General features: G+C 40.3%; 1 protein-coding gene and 1 non-coding gene across 7 annotated transcripts in view; both read right to left on the bottom strand.

Moving 5' to 3' along the window:
- The window catches only part of DNM3 (dynamin 3), a 571,218-nt gene that overhangs the window by 10,728 nt on the left and 540,459 nt on the right, over positions 1 to 20,031 (bottom strand). For 5 of the 6 annotated variants that reach the window (XM_036859907.1, XM_036859878.1, XM_036859887.1 and 2 more), the window contains one exon: positions 18,698 to 18,934. In XM_036859907.1, the coding sequence (XP_036715802.1) occupies positions 18,698 to 18,934 (237 nt within the window). Of the gene's footprint in view, positions 1 to 13,788; positions 13,932 to 18,697; positions 18,935 to 20,031 lie in introns of those variants that run through there. The other variant, XM_036859915.1, reaches the window with a different exon arrangement.
- On the bottom strand, positions 19,874 to 20,008 carry LOC118887368. The gene has a single exon (XR_005017986.1). It is a non-coding gene; the product is annotated as a small nucleolar RNA SNORA18 (small nucleolar RNA).

Genomic DNA, 20,031 nt, shown 5'->3' with positions numbered 1-20,031 from the left:
TTGGGAAGGTGCATTCCAGTTTAACCTCTTATACTAAGTCTCATTACTAAGCAGGCGCTCAGTTTTTGAAAGTGTAATTAGAGATACTTTATAGGCACAGTTATGAAACTAAACCAATCCCTACTAGCTCTTTAATTTGAGTAAACAAGTCAGTCCTTCTCCTGCAGAAAGGCTACCTGCTACCATGACCACCTGAAATGTTTCGGCAATTTCCTGCTGAGAAAAATCCTCCTATAATTTCCTTTTCACTTATGACCATGCAAAAACACCTGTACTTTCACTAGCATACTGCTCATTTTCATTTGAAATGGCCATATTTGTTTAACTTATGTCCTGGATTTGAACCTACATCTTTTTCTCCTTTGATGTGACGTTTCCAGAGGCCAGAGGTCATGTCCACTTGAGTTGTTTCATAGAGTGTTTAGCAGGGTGTTGCCTTCAATTATGTTCTCAATGTTCTTTTGTTTATCTGCTGGAACCTGCTATTCCTCCCGCAAGACTCACCTTGGTGAAGTCTTCTCTGACCTACCTTTCCCTATCTTGATGCTTCTGTAGAATCTCAACATATTTCTAGAATTAGGTTTATATGCTTATTGTGACTGATTAGAAATGGGCTGTGTCTTACTCATCTTCATTTTCTTGTGGTGTCCAGCTCAGGGCTTGTCATTCAGCCACTGAATGTTTGACAAAATGAATAAATGAAAGTTACTCCTAGAAGTAAGAAACAACTTATGAATACTTGTGATAACCATTGATCTTTACATTATATTAAGAGGGTTTTTTTGCTTTTTTAGTAAATCATTGCTCTTGCAAAAAAAAAAAAAAAAAAAGAAGCTACAATGGCATGTAGGATTTAGACTCTTGGAATCTCTACCTACAGGGTATTTGACTGCTCAGTTGTTCAGCAGATGTTTGGAATAAATAGTAAATCACAGGCTCTTCCTCAGGGAGTTTGACAATTAGTCACATAACCTATAGAAATATATTCTTAGCATTTAAGCAGTTACAGGAGGGGCAAGAGAGTTGGCCAGAATTTGAACTTGAAAAAGGGAAACTCTACCAGAGGCTTAATAATGGGATGGACTTAATTAGGGGATTTTATTTGAAAAAAGTGGATCTTAAACGACAAACGCAGTGAGGGGCAGAGCACAGTGTGGCATGGTGGGTTGGAAATTGTTTCATGCATATGTGATAGCTTTGACCAAGGGTTGTAGCCAAGAGAGAAAGGAATGCAAACTGAGTTCTCTTCTGATCCTTTTGTTCTTGGCTTAAATGTCATTCCTCAGCACTTCCTGACCATCCTATAGTTTCCAACCACCACTCCTCATGGCTTCATAGTTTTATGTATTTCATAGGACTTAACTCTGCTTGCCATTATGTATTTATTTACTAGATTATTGCCTGTGTCCTCCAACAGATTGCAAATTTCTTGAGTGCAGAGACCACATATTCTGTATTTATTACATATATTCATCATTGTATAATGTGATTAGAAGGCAGTGAATAAATATTTATTAAATAGTAGACAAACAAATGAATGACTGAAAAGTACCTATACAAGAATGTTTAGCCAGGTTAGAGTACAGACCAGGTCAAGGTGAGCGGGTCCAATGAGGCCAGAAATACAATCTTTTGAGGCATTTGTCAGAGGTTTATATTTGAGGCAGCAAGTTTACACAGAAGTCAAAGGATGTGGATTTCAGCTCCAATTGCCAGTATGTATAATCATTAATCACTAAACTTCTCTAAGCCTCAGTTTTCTCATCTATGACACAGGAGACTCAGACTAGGTGATCTATAACATGCTTTCCAGTTATGCATTGCATGTATTATTTATTGAGCATGTACTATGTGGACTGTATTATGTTGCATGATTTTTAAAAACTCAAAACCTATTCATAGTGGAAGATGAATGGGATAAGAGAAGTATGCAAGTGGTTTTACTATGGCACCCCATTTAAGTGGAAAAACTGAGGCAAAATTTTGTAAGTCAGACTCTGAGAATATATTCTCAGAGCTTGAAAATACAATAATGTGGTCAAAGCAGGGGCAAATATGATTTTAACTGTGGCACATAAAATGTGGAAGTCATAAGAGAATGAAGGTCTATAATGGGGTTAAAGAAACTAGAAATTAAGTGATGAGGTGGAATGGAGGAGTTCACTGATGGAGACAGAGAATAGAAAGACTGAAATACTCTGATGGAACAGAAACTTCTCATTAATCTCCACCCCAATCTTTGGACCATGCTGATGGGACACAACAAGGTCCACGGTAATGGGCAACTGCACATAGAAGGCAAGGCAGGAGACCAGAAAAATATAACTTTCTGCTATGTGCCAGGTCTTTTGTCTTGTTTACCACTGTATCCCAGAACTCAGCGTCGCCTTTGGCTCATAATATTTTTTTTCAAATAAATAAATCAGGAGAACCTATCTATTATGAGCACTTTTAAAAAAAATAAATTTATTTATTTTCTGTTTTATTTATTTTTGGCTGCGTTGGGTCCTCGTTGCTGCGAGCGGTCTCTCCCTAGCTTCGGCGAGCAGGGGCCACTCCCCGCTGCGGTGCGCGGGCCTCTCACCGCGGCAGCGCCCTCCCCCCGCTGCAGAGCTCAGGCACCAGGCGCGCGGGCCTCAGCAGCCGTGGCACACAGGCCCAGCGTGGCACACAGGCCCAGCAGCTGTGGCTCGCGGGCCGCAGAGCGCAGGCTCAGCAGTTCTGGCGCCCGGGCGCAGTTGCTCCGCAGCACGTGGGATCTTCCCGGACCAGGGCCGGAACCCGCGTCCCCTGCGTTGGCAGGCGGACTCCCAACCACTGCGCCACCAGGGAAGCCCCCCAATTATGAGCACTTTAACGGAGTCCCTAAGGCATTGACTAGGCATTGCACACCTGTGTGGTGAATTAATGATTAAAAAAAAAAGAAAGATAAAATTTCCATCATGTTCTCTTAAAACAATTATAACATCTTTAAAATATGCTTGGTTTCAGGTTAAAGTAACCCATATATGTACTGAGTAATTAAAATTCCTAGAGTCTGTCAACCCTTGACTGATGGTAATTACAATAGCTTGGTTAGGTAATTACAATAGCATAATTGGCCATTATTGCAGGGAAAAAAAAAAACCCCTAAAAAGTGTGTTCCAGTGCTTCACTGTCTCGGTCTTAGAATGTTTAAGTAAAGATTACAGTGTTTTGGTGTTTTTTTTGTTTTTGTTTTTTTAATGTGTCAGTGTCATAGATTATGAAAGCTTATGATTACTAACTTCTTCACTATTTATATATAAAATAATTCTACTTATAAAAAAAAAAAGTCTGTCAACCCTACTGTAAGAAATGAGCATCATCTTATTTCTAAAACAATAACCCCCCAATAATCTCTAAAGAAAGCAATTCAAGAGAAGCATGAAGTTGTTCAGTGTGAATTTTCTTAATAAGTAATGCTAAGATGTTTGCCAACTTCAACACCAGAAAAACATTTAAGGTTTACTGTTAAGGTTCATTTCATTGGTCTAGTTCCTAACCATTCAAAGAGTTTCCAAAGACATTCACCTCATAAGACAGTTTGTTTTGGGCCAAGCAGAGTTATTTGTTTTGTACCAAATTTTCCTCTGTTACTTTGTGCAGTGATGGGCTTCATTAAGTTACCCGTTATATTGCAATGGAGCATCTTGCATCACTTAGTGTTTATTGAAACACTGTGTTGTGTGTGGGCGGTTTATGGTTACAATAGAAAAGCTGTGTTTCTGCTTCCAAGTCAAAGGGAAAGATGTAATACTTGAAGTTGCATTTGTAGCTGCAGGGATGGACCGTTTGCAGTATTTTGGACAATGACAAATTTTGTAAGAAAGTCAAACGGTCACTTGGGGTGGGAGGCATGGTGGGGGAGAAACTGTCTACACTGATTCGAGAGAAGAATGCGTCAGCTGTCTTATTGTCTTGTTCGATTCTCTTCTAAGAATGGAAGAACTAAATTTTCATCTGCTCTTCTTTGGGTTAACTGGTTCTAGGTATTCATGATGAGAGACAATCTGAACAGGGGTGCATCAGCATGGGGGTGAGGATGGAAGCTACCTTTCCTCTAGCTCCCTGCTTCCTGGTAATCAGCATAACACTGATTACTGAAATGTCTTGGTTTTTCTGCCCCTGCCCTTATTCCTCTTCAAGATGGGAAGTGGGATTTATCTGTCTGGCAAGTATGTGAGCCAGACTGGGTCTATGTAGCTCAGGCTCTGTCCTTTCCTGTGCTTAAAACAAGATATCATGACTCCCAGGCCAGGATTCTTTCTATTGGGCAGTTACGTTGGCATGTTCTAAGGCTATGGTCCTCAAACTGGACAGTGCCTCAGAATTCCCCAGAGGACTTGTTAAAACACCGGTTTCTAGGTCCCACACGGAATTTTTAAAGGGGTGAGATATTTCTAGCAAGTTCCCAGATTATACTGATGCTGCTGGTCCTGAGATTGTGCTTTGAAAACTGTTCTAAGACATAATAAATGATTTTGTCCTTGCTTCATTAGCAATTCATTTCACTTGCCAGATAAAGTAAAAGCAAAAAGAGAAAGTGCTGGAAAAAGATCTTAAGAAAGATGAAGAAATGGTTGTAGAAATACTTTGATACCTTTGGAAATTAGACTCAAGCATGGGTCAGTTTTAGGTTTATTTTATAAAGACAAAGATATTATGCTACCGTAGTTTTCTTGTTAGTCATCACCAGAAGAATAACTACTTGTTTAGGGAAGCTTGTATTTGCTCATGAAAATGGCAGTAGGTATAGAAACTAAGCACATCTAACCATGCATTCCAAACTCTCATCTTTGGAGAGGGTATGACTGAAATCCAACCTAGTTAGCTAGGTGGACCCAAATTTAAAAAAAAAAAAGGAACACCCTCAAAAAAATATTCAAAGATTGATACTTCTAGGGGAATGCTATTTGCCTAAGAGGATAGTTATTTGCATAAAAAAAGGATATGCAATAGGCTTCATTTATACTGTAAGTTCTACTTATTAGATATAGGTGAAGCTTTAAGATATAACTGTCTCAAAATTTAATTTACAGATAATTGCATTTAGGATCATGAGAGAGTTATACATCTCAGGTTTCTAGGAGCCATGAGAATCTAATATCAACTTGCACAACTTTTTAATCTTATTGATGAAACAGATCAAAAAAAAAAAATGAAGGGTTTTCTCTACCTAAGCACAAGAAGTAAGGCACCTCCTTTTTGAGGGCTACATTGGATGAATTTCTTAGAAAACAAAAGAGAACAAAAGCAAAAACTGCTTCTGAGTTTTCTAAAATTGTGAAGAGCGCCTCCCACAGTGCACTCCGCTGCATTCGGCTCTAGAGTGGCTCCAGGCAAAAATGGCTCTGGTGGCGTTAGAATCAGTTGAGTTGGGAGATGCCCATAGTTATCTCCTTCCCAGGAACTGAAATGCCTCACTTCTCCACGACCCTCTTGAATTACTTAATCCTTGCATCATTTTTCAAAGTTTAAGGCATCTGAACAACGTTATAAACTTTCCTAAAACCTGAGATTACTCCTTACCCTGCCTCAGCCTTCCACAGCACCTGCAGGGGGCAGTGTCCCAACCAGAAGTTCAAGAACATGAATGAGTGAACATCCCCAAGGATAAATCAGACAGGAGCACACCTCCCGGTGAAATGGAAAGGCAACTAACTATGACCCAGGACTTCCTCTTGCTAATGTCTGCTCTAAGAGAACAGATTATGGGACACAGCATTTTAAATTTCAGCATTGTGTTGTGCTTTGCTTCTTGATTTGAGCATTTATTCAAAAAACCGGTTTTACACGTCTAAAAAATCTAAGGCTAATAAGTTCAGAAAAATGCTATAAACAGTCATGATTTTGTCCACATGGAAGATAATATTTTGTAATTTATTATCAAAAATACTATAGGATGCTATCCAGCATATTTTTGGCCTTTTAGCTTTAGTAACAGAGTAAGCCGATACTGTCCAAGAATAGTTTACAGTAGATGTTGGAGAGAACAGAGAACTTGGAGTCCATTTAAAGGATTCAAAAAATTCTCTAATATGATTCTTGCTACATTTTAGAGCCAGCATTTCTTTCCCCTGTGAAAATGAACCCACGATTTTATAATGTATGCTATTGGGAAAGTATGAATCAATTGATAGACTTTGAAATAAGAACATAAGGAGAAAAACAGTCCACAGTTTTTATTTGATGATGCAAACATATAATATACAGTATAACTTAGTCTCTGAGATAAGTGCTAATATAACCTACCTTGCCACACTTTCCTTACTTTATTTTACATATCTGACTTGGATTTCACCCGTAAGGATGGTACTGATAAACCCACTTCTGTGGCTGCAGCAAAAAGGCAGCTTAAGGGATGATTTGCCCACATTAAATCTGCTCAGTTTATGAGCTGTAAAAAGAATTAGCCAGGCAAGGTTTTCAACAAAACAGAACAAGAGAGAAAGTGTGTTTAAATTGCTTCTTAAAATACACTAAATATTGGGCTAATTCTAAAAATAAACTTTGATTAAACACCAAGCATCAACACATTTTGTTTTCTTTCATTACCTCAATAAGCCCTGTTTATGTGCTAGGTGCTGTATTAAGAGTTAGACGTACAGAAATAAAGACAGTCGCTGCCCAGGAGTTTCTACTTGAGCTGGGAAGAGAGACAAGTAAACAGTGTCCACAGTTGGGTAAGTGCTACGGCAGGATTATGCCTCAAGAGTTTCAGGGACACCTGGAGTCTTAGCCTGGGGATGGAAAGAGGTTGGAGGGTTGGAAGGACTTGAAGAAAACAAAACAAGTGGAGGGGACTGGCATTCCAGGAATAGGAGATAGTATGTATGAAGGGAAAAAAAAGCTAGAAAACGTACTGTCAGTTTGAGAAATCAAGTATTATCTTATTCTTTAGCACAAGTGGCAAAAGTACTTGTTTTGCTCCAAGTCCTAATTCATAAAACAAATAACTTCTGGAGGGCTTTTAGTTGTTTTAAAATATGATTCCTAAAAGGCATTACTTCTGAGATTAATTTTTATACTTTAGCCTCTGTACTGTATCACTGACGACAGATAAGTTGGGTAGAGACAAAGACTAAAAGGTATGCAAAGAAGCAGACGGTTAAGAGGAATATAGTGATGAGAAAACTACATAGAGAGAGAGGATGTGGTTTTTAAAGAGATTTACACACACATGGCTATTGAATGAAGTTAGGCAGTGTCCCCTCGGAAGACTTTCTCTCTCTCTCTCTCTCTCCCCCTCCTTCCCTTCCTCCCTTCTCTCTCCCTCTCTCTCTTTTTCAAGAAATGCCCAAAGAGATCTAAGAACTTACATGCTGTATGTAGAAACCTACTCCCATTGATGGTAGCTGGGGTAAAACTATTTCTAACCCTCTTCATCTTCTTCTGTCCTCTTCTCCCTGCCCTTCCCCTCACTCCCACCCCAGGCACCAGGGGAAGGGGTTGGCCAACTCAGACATTTGGGGGAAGGAGGAGAAGTTGGGAAGGAGGTGCTAAGAACTAGCTACTGGGAGAGGCAAACTTCTACTTCTGAGATGCACATTCCTTTGTCATCTCAAGTCAGGGAGAAGAAGCAAAACAAGCAAGGATGGGGAGGGAAAAGGCAACACTGGATCTCTATAAGAAAGTGTAAAATTCATCTCTGCTTTGGAAAGGTGGAAAAGACCTTTTGCCCCTTTCTGATAGAGAGCAAGAAGCTTTCGGGCATGATATCTGACTTGGGGCCTTATCTCAAAGAGGGTAAATATGTAATTAGGAATACTGATGCAAAAGTTAACTTTCCAATTCCTCTTATTTTTGTAAGAACAACAACAAGAGAAAACTGAGCACAGGGAATTTGAAGACTTACAGAAGATTTACGTTGTGCCAGCGTTTCATTTCTGCCTGACCTGTGATACCCGGTGAATTAAAAGGCCAGTTTTAAATGCACCACGTGGTATTTTTCCGGTCACTCATATCAGTCCGAGTGGAAAAAATGGAGACGAGTTACCGTTTACTAATTAGAATCCCAGTGATTAAAAAAAAAAAATTCCAGCAGGAGGAGCTCTAACATGCCTTAGAGTTCAAATTTTAAAAACAAAAAAGTTGAAAGCAAACAGAAAAACAGAGAGGCGGTGTGCCTTGCAAGCTGCCATGTCAGTGAACAAATATGTGACCGAGTCCAATTAAATGCTTAGTGCGAAGCCAAGTGATGATACTGGTGGAGAGAGAACGGCCCACATTTTCTCCCTTCCACGAGTCTCCTCGTTCTGATGCAGTTAAACTGGGAACGGATCTGCGGTGTTAGCTCTTACAAAAGAGGGAGCGAAAGGCTGCTTTCTGGGCAAGTCTAGAAGTTATTCTTTTTCTCTTTAAGTGTCATATTGTTGCTAAATGAGTCTTTGATGCCGGCTCAAAAACCGCATTTTAAAATGTAATTTTCATTGGTGTCTGAAGGCACTACGAAAACTCCTGTATGTTCGTCTCCTTTACTCAGTGGCTTGTTGGGTGTTTTTTTAAAATGAGGGAAATGCTGTGTTTGTAAAAACTGGTGCTAAAAGGGCAAGGAATCATATGTCCCCTGGGCCATGTAAGGAGTCTGCAGAAAGAATTAGAGCTTTCTAACACACTCACATACATCAACTGGAATACAAAGAATTTACTCAGGAAAACAGTGAGAAGTATATGAATTTAACAGTTACCGGATTTTTAGGGTAAGCCTTTCCATTTTGGACAGTGTTGTGGGAGAGGAATGGATGAGTGGGCGTACAGTACGATCAGAATTACTTAACCTGAAGGAAAGTTTCAACCAATCCCTTTTAATCGCTCGCCAACAAGAAGTCAAACTTTTTGTTTTACACCTTAGTGGTATGCCCACATTTAAAAATTTTATATAAGCTCCTACAGAAAATTTAACTAGACCAATTCAGACCAAAAGTCACTAAATAAAGCTAGTCTAGACGGAAAAATCTATGAAAACCATATGTCTTTTAGGCATCTGTCTTACAAAAACTGCCATCATCTTGGAGAAATAGTTCACAAAATATGCTTTTAGGAAAACACTACTGTAACAACCATGGGAGCTGTGCTTAAGAAGATGGCTGGACTTGGAGAGAGTAAAGCCAGAATGTTTACAAATGAAAGGCTCTCATTTCTACATATATCTGTCTGTAAACATCACTGAGAGGATGGACAAGGGCAGGTATAATTTATATTTCCACTACTCTAGAAGGGATCAAAAAAGTTTACAGTTTTGTTCCTCCACATCCCCACAGAATGTTAGACCAAGGGACCTCAAAGCAACTCTATTCTCACTCACAGAAAACTGTTTTGAATAATGTTGTACATGGATGAGGCCAAAGAACCAGAACATTTTCTTCTGATTATTACCTCATCCTGCTGGCCTGCCAAACACAGCTAGAAGGCAGGTGTCAGACAGAAGCAACCAAAGGAAGACTGTCCTGTATAACTGGGTGTAGGGCCCAACTGACAGACAAGGGGAATCAGAAGGACTGGGGTACAATGCAGGACTGCAGTGAGAATGCAGTAAAGAGAAACGTCCTAAAACCTTGCCTTTCGGATTTAACATTGCTTTCTGGACTGGAGACAACGTTCAGTGCTACCTTCCTTATTCTAGCTTCATATTTTTGTACCTCAAAATGCACTTTAATAAGTGGTATGAAATCTATAGACAAAAACAGAAAAGTTAACTCTAATGATAAAAATGACATCATTTTGACAGAAACCTGAAGAGTCTCTGGAGACTGTGAAAGTATTTGTAAATTGCAAAGATCCCTTGTGACTGTCAAGAATATTTTGCTGAAATTTCTTGCTCTACAGGGAAGGGAACAACACAGTAACAATGGTCATTGGTATGAGTGCCCCATGTGTTGTTCGGACACCTAGAAGACTGGATAAACACTATGTATCAAATAGAAAAAGTCCCGGGTGGAAGGAGGCGAGTACAGTAAAAAAAAAAAAGAGGGAAATCTACAAGGTAGCATCAATCACACACCAAAGTTTTAAGCAAAAGCAAGAAACACGATTTCAACATGTTTATTCAAAGATACGGTGATTTAAAATGAGTTTTCAAATACTCATTAGTTTTCGAGTATTAAGATGGTAATGGGGTAGAGTGTTTGAAATATTAAAACAAATCAAGCAATCATATCAACAACCCTCATTACAGATCCCTAAACTGAACTGTAGAGCATTTAAGTAGGTTAATCAAATTCTACTGATGAAGCACAGGGATTTTTATGGTCCATTAATTTCAGTCCTGAGTGTTCTGATACTACTGTTGTTAGAGCTAAAACTGTGAGTTTGCTTTCTTTCAAGGGCTATGTACAGTATGGATTTTATTGTGACCTTAGACCCAGATACGTGCAGGGAAATTACTGCAGTGGTTTCTCTAGTTAACACATTTACTCATGTTTCCTTAATTTTCCACCCCAAGAGGCAATAATTAATGTAGAATTGGCCTCACATGAAGTTTTATTATTTTAGTTATTAAAATATTTTCCAATACTACTAAGAAGCAAGAAGAAATTCTAGTTGTTTTAAAAATAAGTAGACGTTTTCCTGTTTTTATAGCTTTCCTCCATGAATGGTGGTCTAAAGGCAAAGCAGTGTGCAGACTTTCTGGCGGAGACCCTTGAACACGAGACTAGGAGGAGATTTATTTGAGGGAAAAACTTCATTCACTTTTAAAACTGGCTTTGAGAGTTATCCTAATATAAAGTTAAAAAAATACACGTGGTACAGAATATATCTTACATAATTATCCATTCCCAAGTGGAATAATTCCATTTTAGGTTCTTGGGCTGCAAAATACCTTTAAAAAGGCTTTCCTATCTCCTACTCTCATAAAAGGTCTCATTCTAGATGAATGCAAAATATAATGAAATTTAGATAAGGCTGATCATGAAAATCTGAAACCTAATACAGGTAGTATTTACATGGTGGAGGCAACTGGTATATTTGATTGTAAAATAAGATTATTTTCCAAATCATATTCAAAGCCACCTGAGGTCTCCTTTCTCTTGGTTTTCAACATTGCCATAGAAGCTTGGGGATTCACTTGTGGTGGTATATCTAGCTGGTGGTTATCTAGTCTTTAGCTTATTCTCTGTCTCAGTTGGTTCATTAGCCTTTCTACAAAAACAAAACAAAACAAACAAAAAAAATAGGAAAGGGATGAAGCATATTTCTAAATTTTGTATTAACTTGCATATTTACTGGGTTCCCATAATAGCAGCAAGAACAGTATTATCCTGTTTTTCAGTGTTTAAACTAATCCCAATGGGGGAAAATGTTGACTTCATAAAGATCTGGAATTCTCCACGTGTCTGAGCAATTAAAATCAAGAAGGCCTGGCCTTGTCATTGACCATGAATGATTGAGAATTTTGCTGTTTGCCATTTTGATTAAGGATTTTTTTCCTGATCCTTGGACGGAATGTGTTCTTTCTACAATTCACGTGAGCAGATAATTTTGACTGGAAAACAAGAGTGGACATTTCCTGGTGTTTATGGGAATGGTTAAAAAATAATTTCAGAAATTAGAGCACTTGTTATTTGCAGGTTTGCCTATCATGTGGCTCTGATGCCTGAAAAGTAGCCAGAAAGAAAAGAAAGTACTGTGCCATGCTGAGGCTGCCTCAGTTCCTTGTGGCTTTGGACTTTGGCCTCTGTAGGAATTGTATTTCTGGTCAGAGTTGCCACACGATCTAAACTTCACCTAAATACCGGTAATGCGGCATCAGTACACATGCAGATTCTTGCAAACCCAATGCATTTCCAACACCCCGCCCCCCATCCCCTGCATTTAAAAATACTGGCCAGACCAAAAGTGTAATATTCTTTTGGAAACAGCATTTGGTAAGCCAGGTGGATTTCATTTGGCAACTAAAGGGTGTAAATATGTGTTTAGATTCAGAGGTTCCCCTAGACAACGGTTACAATACGTTGGCTAGAGTAAGCTAAAGGTTTTAACATTGGGCATTTAAAAATTCTATGTTTAAGCAGCAATAAAGTTATGACAAGCAGACAAAAGCCATCAAACCCTCAGTTAAATCCTCAACTCCTTTCTCATTCTGCTGGAGGGAGGCATGTAAAGCACATTCTGAGTGAAAGATGCAGCATGTACATTTTCATGTTTAATTTCCTGGCTATTTATCGGCTAAAGCAGCTCTAGTAAGCTAAATTTCACTTCTAATTTTTCCTCGTAGCTGATAAGTCACAGGGAGGAAGAGGGGTCCAGCAGCTCATTCTTGGAGTTTGCTGCTTATATAAAATTTAGAGGTGAAAGAGCCATGGATCATGTTGTGCCACGAATCTCTCAAGTCATTGAAAAACATGCCATCTGACCACAACTGCCTGAAAATGAAGATTTTCCCTGTAAAATCATTCTTTTCTTACAGTGAGGGAGACAAAAGAGGGCAGTGATGAAACAGAAGTACTAGCTTGTGTGCGTCTACAAGACTGTGGGTCTGCTTACACTGGGCAGAATTCTTTTCTCTGAGCTGACATCAACTCGTATATAGGAACATTCAGCAGATTCCAACTGGTGACAGTTTGCTGCTGACCGGCTACAGGAAGAATAATAATTATTGGCTGTGCGTTTTTCCCTGGTCAGTGGCTCTTGTGCCAGACTCCCGTCTTGGCTGTCTTCCTCAATCAGGTGAAACCAGGGGCAGGATTAGGTACCCTGAAACTCAGAAAGGCTCTCCCTACACTGTTGAAGTTTAGCAATTTAGAGCGCCAAACGAGAACAATGACAGAGCTATTTGCTATTATTGGTCGTGGGACATGGAAGCAGTTGTTCCCTTAACTCAATGCCAGTTAGCATGGGGCTGGTATGGTATATGGTATATTGTTATATTTACTGCCCTGCTGCCTGTCTGCATTTCTGCTGTTTGTACTTTGCCTCATGTAGATCCTTTCTTACTTTCTGTGTTCTTGTACCCTCCCGCACCATCAGATGTTTGGAAAAGTAAGATAAGGGGCACATTGAAAACTGAAAGGCAATCTGAAATCTACCTTGACACATCTGCAAAGCTCCCAAATTCCTGGGCCTTGCCTAAACAGACTGCCGGTCATTGTGGACTGTGGCGGGATGGAGATGTTTGTGTAAAGTAGACTCAAGTTTGCTATACCCAAGAAGGAAACCACCAGGCTAATTTTACTTCCACTTGAACCAGAATGAAACCAAGACCTGAAGAATGAAAACCTTTGACATTAACCATTGATTCACTTCAGTGAATTATTATGTTACAACCAGAATCACTGTGGCATTTGAATGATTTTGATGAAATATCTAATTGTGGGGCTCAGATTAAATTGCACGTTTTTCTTTAGTGAGCAGCTTGTGGCCAAATTCCCATTTTCATTACAATATGTTAAGCATCGTGACAACTCATGTTAAACCTGCAACAAATTATTAATTACATTTGGGATTTCTGTAACTAATTTTGTTGCATAGTAGCCTCATGAGATGCCTTAAATATTAAGAATCAGAAAGAACGCCTCAAAGTTGTTTCTATTCTCAGCAATTATACTTTGTAAAAATCCTTGCTTGGCTTTTAAATCCAGTTGCTAAATATAAAAACTGTTCCCTGAAAAATCAGAACACCTAATCATATTTTTATTTGTTTGTTCTTTAAAGGAGAAGGATGTCGAGGAAAATAGAAAGCTCATGGCTGAAATCAGAAATCACAAGATGAATTCATCACTTGTCCAAAGACACTCAGCTGCTAAAAGAAGTCGTACTTTTAGAGGGCTGTTGAGGAGGAAGTAAGTCAGGGTGTTTCCAGTACACGACTGCTGGGGAGTCAGACAGGCTAGTCCCACAAGTCGCTTAACTGTCCGTGAACCCTGAGCCCACAACTTCAAGGCTCGGCAGCTTCATCCTTCATGGCACCAAACCTTGATATTAGGGATGCAAAGACACACTCATAAGAATCATGGGTTTGCTCTTACTCAAAATTCGGGGGACTGGCTGAAAACAAAACAAAACGAAACAAAACAAAACAAAACAAAACAGGGAGACCTTATCCCTAGGTGAAAGGGATTCTGTGTTAGCTGCCAATTAAATCAACATATAAAATACGTAAAAGAGATATGGTACAGAAGAGCATCAGGGTCAAACATTTACAACCAGATTAAACTAAATTGTAAAGAGAACCAAATGGCTTTTACCTCTGTAAAGAAAAGAACATGAGTGCATGGATTGTCTCTTCATGTAGAGAAACTGATGTACCTTTTGCCATGGTTGGCTGAGTAGTAAATTACTGAGAATGTGGGGCTGTGATGAGACTCTCAAAGTGTGCATGTCAAGTCAGGGAAACTTTATAAGTCATGGAAGGAGCATAAGTGGGAGGCCCTGGGATAACCTTGATGCTATTCCAGGGCCTGTCTCTGCAGTGCAGGGACCCCAGTTTCACCATGGGCCTCACCAGAGACTCTTTCTGTGGAGCATTTCTTGGTTTCCATGCTGTGTTTCTGTCATGTGAATGAGCTGGAGTAAAAGCTAAGTCCTTTCCTCTGATTCACTTTTGTCATTTTTAAAAGACACCATCAGACTTGGTGACAGGGCTGGTTAAAAGAAAGGACGTCTATTTTTCAGAAAAAAATTTTTTTTTAAATAGGAGACTGGATGATGAGGTAAATGAAGTTTGCTTTTCCTTGGATAGAGACCCTTCCTCCCACCCTTATCCCCTTTTGACCGTTGCAAAATAGCCTAGTCCAAGGAAAGGGGAGAAGACAAATGAGTGAAATAATGCCAGAGTCAGGCTGTTGCCAGGAAAAACACACTCTGATTCAGTTAATTTGTTCTGTTAATGTCAAAGGCTGTGATTCCCAATTAGCTAATTTTAAGAAGCTGTAACCGAAAATAGCTACATCAGCCCTAAAGTTAGTGTTTGGTGAAGATTAGAATCTTCAAGTAAGAGAATAGGGTCCCTAAAGAGGTACTGATGTCTGTTTAACATCATGTTGCTCAACAAGGACACGACTGGCTGGGATTTTCCAACTGGGTTTCAGCCGCTTCAGAGAAGTTGATAGAGGTGAGAGGGGAGGGGACACACCAAACATTCTGGCAACAGAAAGTGTTCCACAAATCAGATTTGTGTACAGTTAACTTTCTAATGGCAGAAGCATCCATGCTGGTGAGGCTCTTTGGGATAGAGGTGCTCCCCTAGTCCAGGAGGAGTTAATTAAAACAGGCATGCAGTGTGCGATATTTCTAGCCCTCACTGAAAGTCTCCATGCACATAAACCAGAACAGCTTGAGCAGCTGAGAAAAACTGGGCCAAAAACCACTCGACCAGCCTCTCTCCTTCCTCTTCCTTTACATTGGAATGGAAAGATACAATAATAATCATTTTTTTAAAAAAAGCAGAACACTCATGGTTTCTGTACAATCGCAGGTGCTTTCATTACATCTGAATAGGGTTACAATAAATCTATGCTCTTAAAAGTGAAGATCACAACTTGCTAATGAAATCACAAATTATCCAGAAGAAAACTATGCGCAGGCACACGCTGAGTGGCAGAATCTTTTGCCTCTAAAAGTTCAGTTTTTGCCTTTGTAATATTAAAGCCCAACAGGGAGCCGGCAGGACACTGCTTGTGCTGTCTTGTCACGTTATGAGTTTCTGGTTTCAGATAAAAGGGGAGAAAGGGCCTTTAAGAAAGCAAAAAACTGGAGAAAAAATTAAACTTCCTTCTCGGAAACCTAAGGGTTGTTTTTCTGGAGATGATGGATAATGGCATTTCGAGTTATTTTAGTTTTTAATAGAGAAAATGGAGGCAAGTCATGGAGGGAAAAGAGAGTATATAAATAAATGGAACAAGGTGAAGTTTCAACAAGAGCTTCCCTCAACTTTTTCTTTCTTTCTTTCTATCTTTGTCTCCCTTTCCTTTTCTCTCTTTCTTTTTTTGAAATCTTAAACCCCATTTCTGGCTTGCATTTGGTAGGATTCCTGCCCTGGCTTTTATTAAAAACAGACTTTACGTGGTCAGAATTCTCCATCTAAAGCTAAACTTTAATAGGCATAAGGATCCTAACAAAGTCTTTCTTGCTCTCTCTCAGGTGACCCCCCCCCCTCGTCCCCCCAAGGATTTCCCTCCCAGTGCGCTGAACCGGCGCTGAAACTGGAAGGCTCAGCAAAAACCACCAATTTTCCTCTTTTACTCTGAACCCTCATTTCTGTTTTACTTTTGAGACTCTTTGCAAGGCCAGATCAAGTTAACTCTGGCTCTAACCTGAGAATAATCCAGAAATTTTGAATAACACGCTGTTGTCCTATAAATTCCCCAAAGCAGGTGCCTGAAACCTGGCAGTTTCCCTTCTCCAGCAGAGGCTCCAGAGCCCGATTCCTGCTGGCTACCTTGTGTGTGTGTGAGCTGGGAAATACCAAGGGTGACTCCACCTGGCTTAACAAATCAATTTAGCATTCAACAGTTATCTCTGAAGGGTATTGGCAAGCCAGCTTATCTGAAACCGAGAGGTAAAGCAGCCAAGCGAGCAGGCAAAGACATGCACTTTCATTCTTGAAGGCAGGCACCACCAGGTTGCTCTAGTTCCTTCTTATAGCTAAACAGACAAAATAGCCGACTTTAAGGCCCCTGTATGGGACTCCCATCTTCCCACGCTCAACACCCCCGCCACCACCACCCCCAGCCCCGCCAATGGCCTCCACACCTTCTTGGCACAACTGCAGACCCTTTCCCAGTCAGTTTTAAGTTTCCTAAAACAATAATTTAATCTTGTGTGTAGTGAGGCTCAATGCTGACCTTTATGCTTGTTTACATGGAAGGGACAGTCTTTTGAATACTGCAGGGCAGTGGTTCTCCAGGGGAGGGTTCTCAAGCCTTTTCAACCCTAACCCTAACCTCTCCCCGCATCCCCCCGCCCCCCGCCCCTCCCCCCGCCCCCAGTGTCAATGTCTGGAGACATTCTTAGTGGTCACAACTGGGGGAGTGCAGCTGACATCCACTAGGTAGATGCCAGGATGCTGCTGAACATCCTAAAACGCATAGCACAACGTCCACAACAAAAATGTCAGTAGTGCTGAGGTGGAGAAACCCCGACATGGTTAGGAGGCTGCTTGGGATTAAAGCCCAGCTCGATTCGGGCCTGGTTGAGCAGCCTTGGGCAAGTTGCTTAACCTCCGTGCCTCGTCTGTAAAACGGATAATAACCTATCTCATGGGGTTGTTGTGAGCATTAAACAAAAATGTACCTGCAAAGCTCTTAGGACAGTGCCTAGCATACGTTGAGAGCTCAATAAATACTAGCTGTTGTTACTGTTATTATGAGAAATTCAGCTCAGTTCCAAATAAATTATAAGCCAAACCTATTGAGGTTAGAAAAAAAAAATACATAGGTTTGAGAGTACATATATCCTCTTTGATGGGGACCAAAATCATGATGGCAGTAACAACCACAGCGCTTTACAGTTTGTGAGACTCTTTCAAATACCTCATCTCATATGATTTGGGCCACATCCTTGTTATGTCTTTATTTCATAGATGAGGAACTCCTGGCTCAGTTAAATGAGTGGCCCAATGCCTGTGGCAAACCTGGTCTTCTGATTCCACAACTCCTTCTATTCCTTCTACACTTCCCTTTGTTTAGTGGGTTAAGATGCCCCTTCTTCTCTTCATTACACCCAACAGCCTGAAGATCAAAATAAATGTAAGTACTGAAATCAGAGGGTGAGGTGACTCAGGCTTCATGGGTGGGCAGAACTCACTTCTCTTTTTATGGTACCTGCATAGTAAGGTTTTCCTTCATGGAGTATACAAATATTTTAATCCTCTGAATTGAACTTCTAAAAAACTAACTTTCTGTATGGGCTATTTTCTTTCATTTTTAAATTTCTGATGTTGAGGGAAAATCCCTAATTCCCTCTATTTTCAAAATCTCTAATTAGTATATTGACCATAAATGTATGAAGGTTAGAATATAGCTTCAACTATATGTATACATATTTCAAGTTCTACTTATTTATTAGCTATTTTGTTTCACAGTTAAGCCTGACAATCTGCTTACAAATGCCAAATGTATTATTCAAATGTACAGTGTTCTATCTTATATATATTATCAGTGACTGCGCACAGCAATTATATGCCTGTGTTAAAATTTCTATGCATAGCTTTTTAAAAAACAATCACAGATTAACCAGCCAGAATTTTACTCAGCCTACATTAAAGTTAATAATATTGGGTTTAGGGGTCAAAGTTCAGAGGGCAGATAGATAATATTCCTTGAAGTCAGTGGTGTTCTAGAACTCCTCTGGTAATAGAGAAGGCCAGGCCTTAGCTGGTGATGCCCCAGTGACCTAGGGAGCACACAGCTTGCAGCGACCCAGCCACGGCTCCTTCATTTCAAAGGTCTCCGTCAAATTCTACAAACAGTTGCCAAAACGTCATTCATCTGGACCCAGGTTTCTTTGGTCCCATTTAGTTTGTGCCAGTTGAGAAAGGAGAGGTTTAGGCCATATACTGGTTTCTAAATGGTGTCACGGGCTCAGCAATCTTCCCATGATCCCCCTCCCGGAGGGAAAGCTGAAAACGTGTATGACAGTATCTTTACCATTTTCTTTTCCAAATCAATTTTGTCTGTCAGGCTATGAGAAGAGAACCGACGAGCGTGGCCCTGATTTCGGCCTCGCGCAGAACACTCACCTTGGGACGCTCGGAGGGGCCCTGGTGGGCCGAGACGGAACCTGTGGAGGTGCCCCGAACGAGTCGCTGCTGTTGGGGAAAGGAGGCAACGGGCCAGGCCGGAAGGGCACTGGAGGCGCCGCCGAGTGGGGTCCCGGGGAGGGGATGGCGGGTGCGGGCCCCCGGCCGGACGTGGGCCGCGGGAGGGGCGCGCTCAGCGTCGGCCTCCGCTGGGTGGTGGGGCTTGGAGGCGGGGACCTGGGGGCAGAGACCGACAGCAGTTTGCCCATCCTCCTTTCCGCTGGAATTCATCCTTAAAAAATATTTCATAACTGACTGCTTTTTAAAAAGTATTTTCTGACTAACTCAGACACGCGTTAGGGATGTTAAATGGTATAGAAGGGTAAATAGTGAAAAGAAAGTTTCCCTCCCCTCCCCCCTTGCTCTGTGGAGACAACCAACATATTTTCCCGGGTATCCTTTTTAACTATATTCTACAATACCTTTCCTCTCTCTCTCTCTCTCCCTCTCTCTCTCTCTCTTTCTCTCTCTCTCTCTCTATATATACATACATTGCTTTTTTGTACACAGCGTTCTACAACTTAACATTTTCTTTTTAAGCTTCACATTAACTGGCCTGTGTTTTCATTTCACTACTTAAAGAACTTACTCTTTTTAATGGCTGTATAACGTTCCAATGTAAGGATATATTGTGCTTGATTTATTTTTTTTAAGTGTAAAGGGTTTTTTTTTAATTATGTGTAACACAAAGTTATTTAAGTCAATAATTTTTTAAGGAATTTCTCATGTTCTGATTTTTTCCACTGCCAATCACTTAGTTCCTCCAAACTCATAATCTTCAAGATAAAATAGCCCTTTCAAAAAGAAGTTATCATGTGAGTCAGCCCTCAATTCTCTTAGTTGGGCTTCTTTGATCTCCAATGGAATATGGACACACTTCAGAATTCCCCACCTGTAATCTTTGGGATCCAATTTCCTCAAGCGATTTACTTTAGGACCATGTTTAGGGTCAGGAGATGGATCTGCCTGGTTCTGAATTTGACACCCTCTAAAAATGTATTAGGTTCAAATCATATTCACTGCTAAGCCATCATACCCTAGAACAGTACAGATCATTGGGATATGCCAATACCTAAGATAAAAAGTTTGTTAGGTTTTTCATAGTTTACTTGGCAGCTCTGTCTTGTAGTTCTTTCCCACAGATCTAACAGGTAGTTCTATGAGTAAAGGAAACCACACAGTTAATCTATGAGGCGTCTCCAACGATTTTGTGCTTGATTTTGAAAGCGGTTGGGATCATCTGACCTTCTCTCTCGCTCCTGGACTTAAATATC

Source organism: Balaenoptera musculus, chromosome 1 (genome assembly GCF_009873245.2).
Source record: "Balaenoptera musculus isolate JJ_BM4_2016_0621 chromosome 1, mBalMus1.pri.v3, whole genome shotgun sequence".
In the NCBI taxonomy this organism is placed as follows: domain Eukaryota; kingdom Metazoa; phylum Chordata; class Mammalia; order Artiodactyla; family Balaenopteridae; genus Balaenoptera; species Balaenoptera musculus.
The sequence above is the reverse complement of the archived record's forward strand: the minus strand, read 5'-3'. Positions and strand labels throughout refer to the sequence as shown.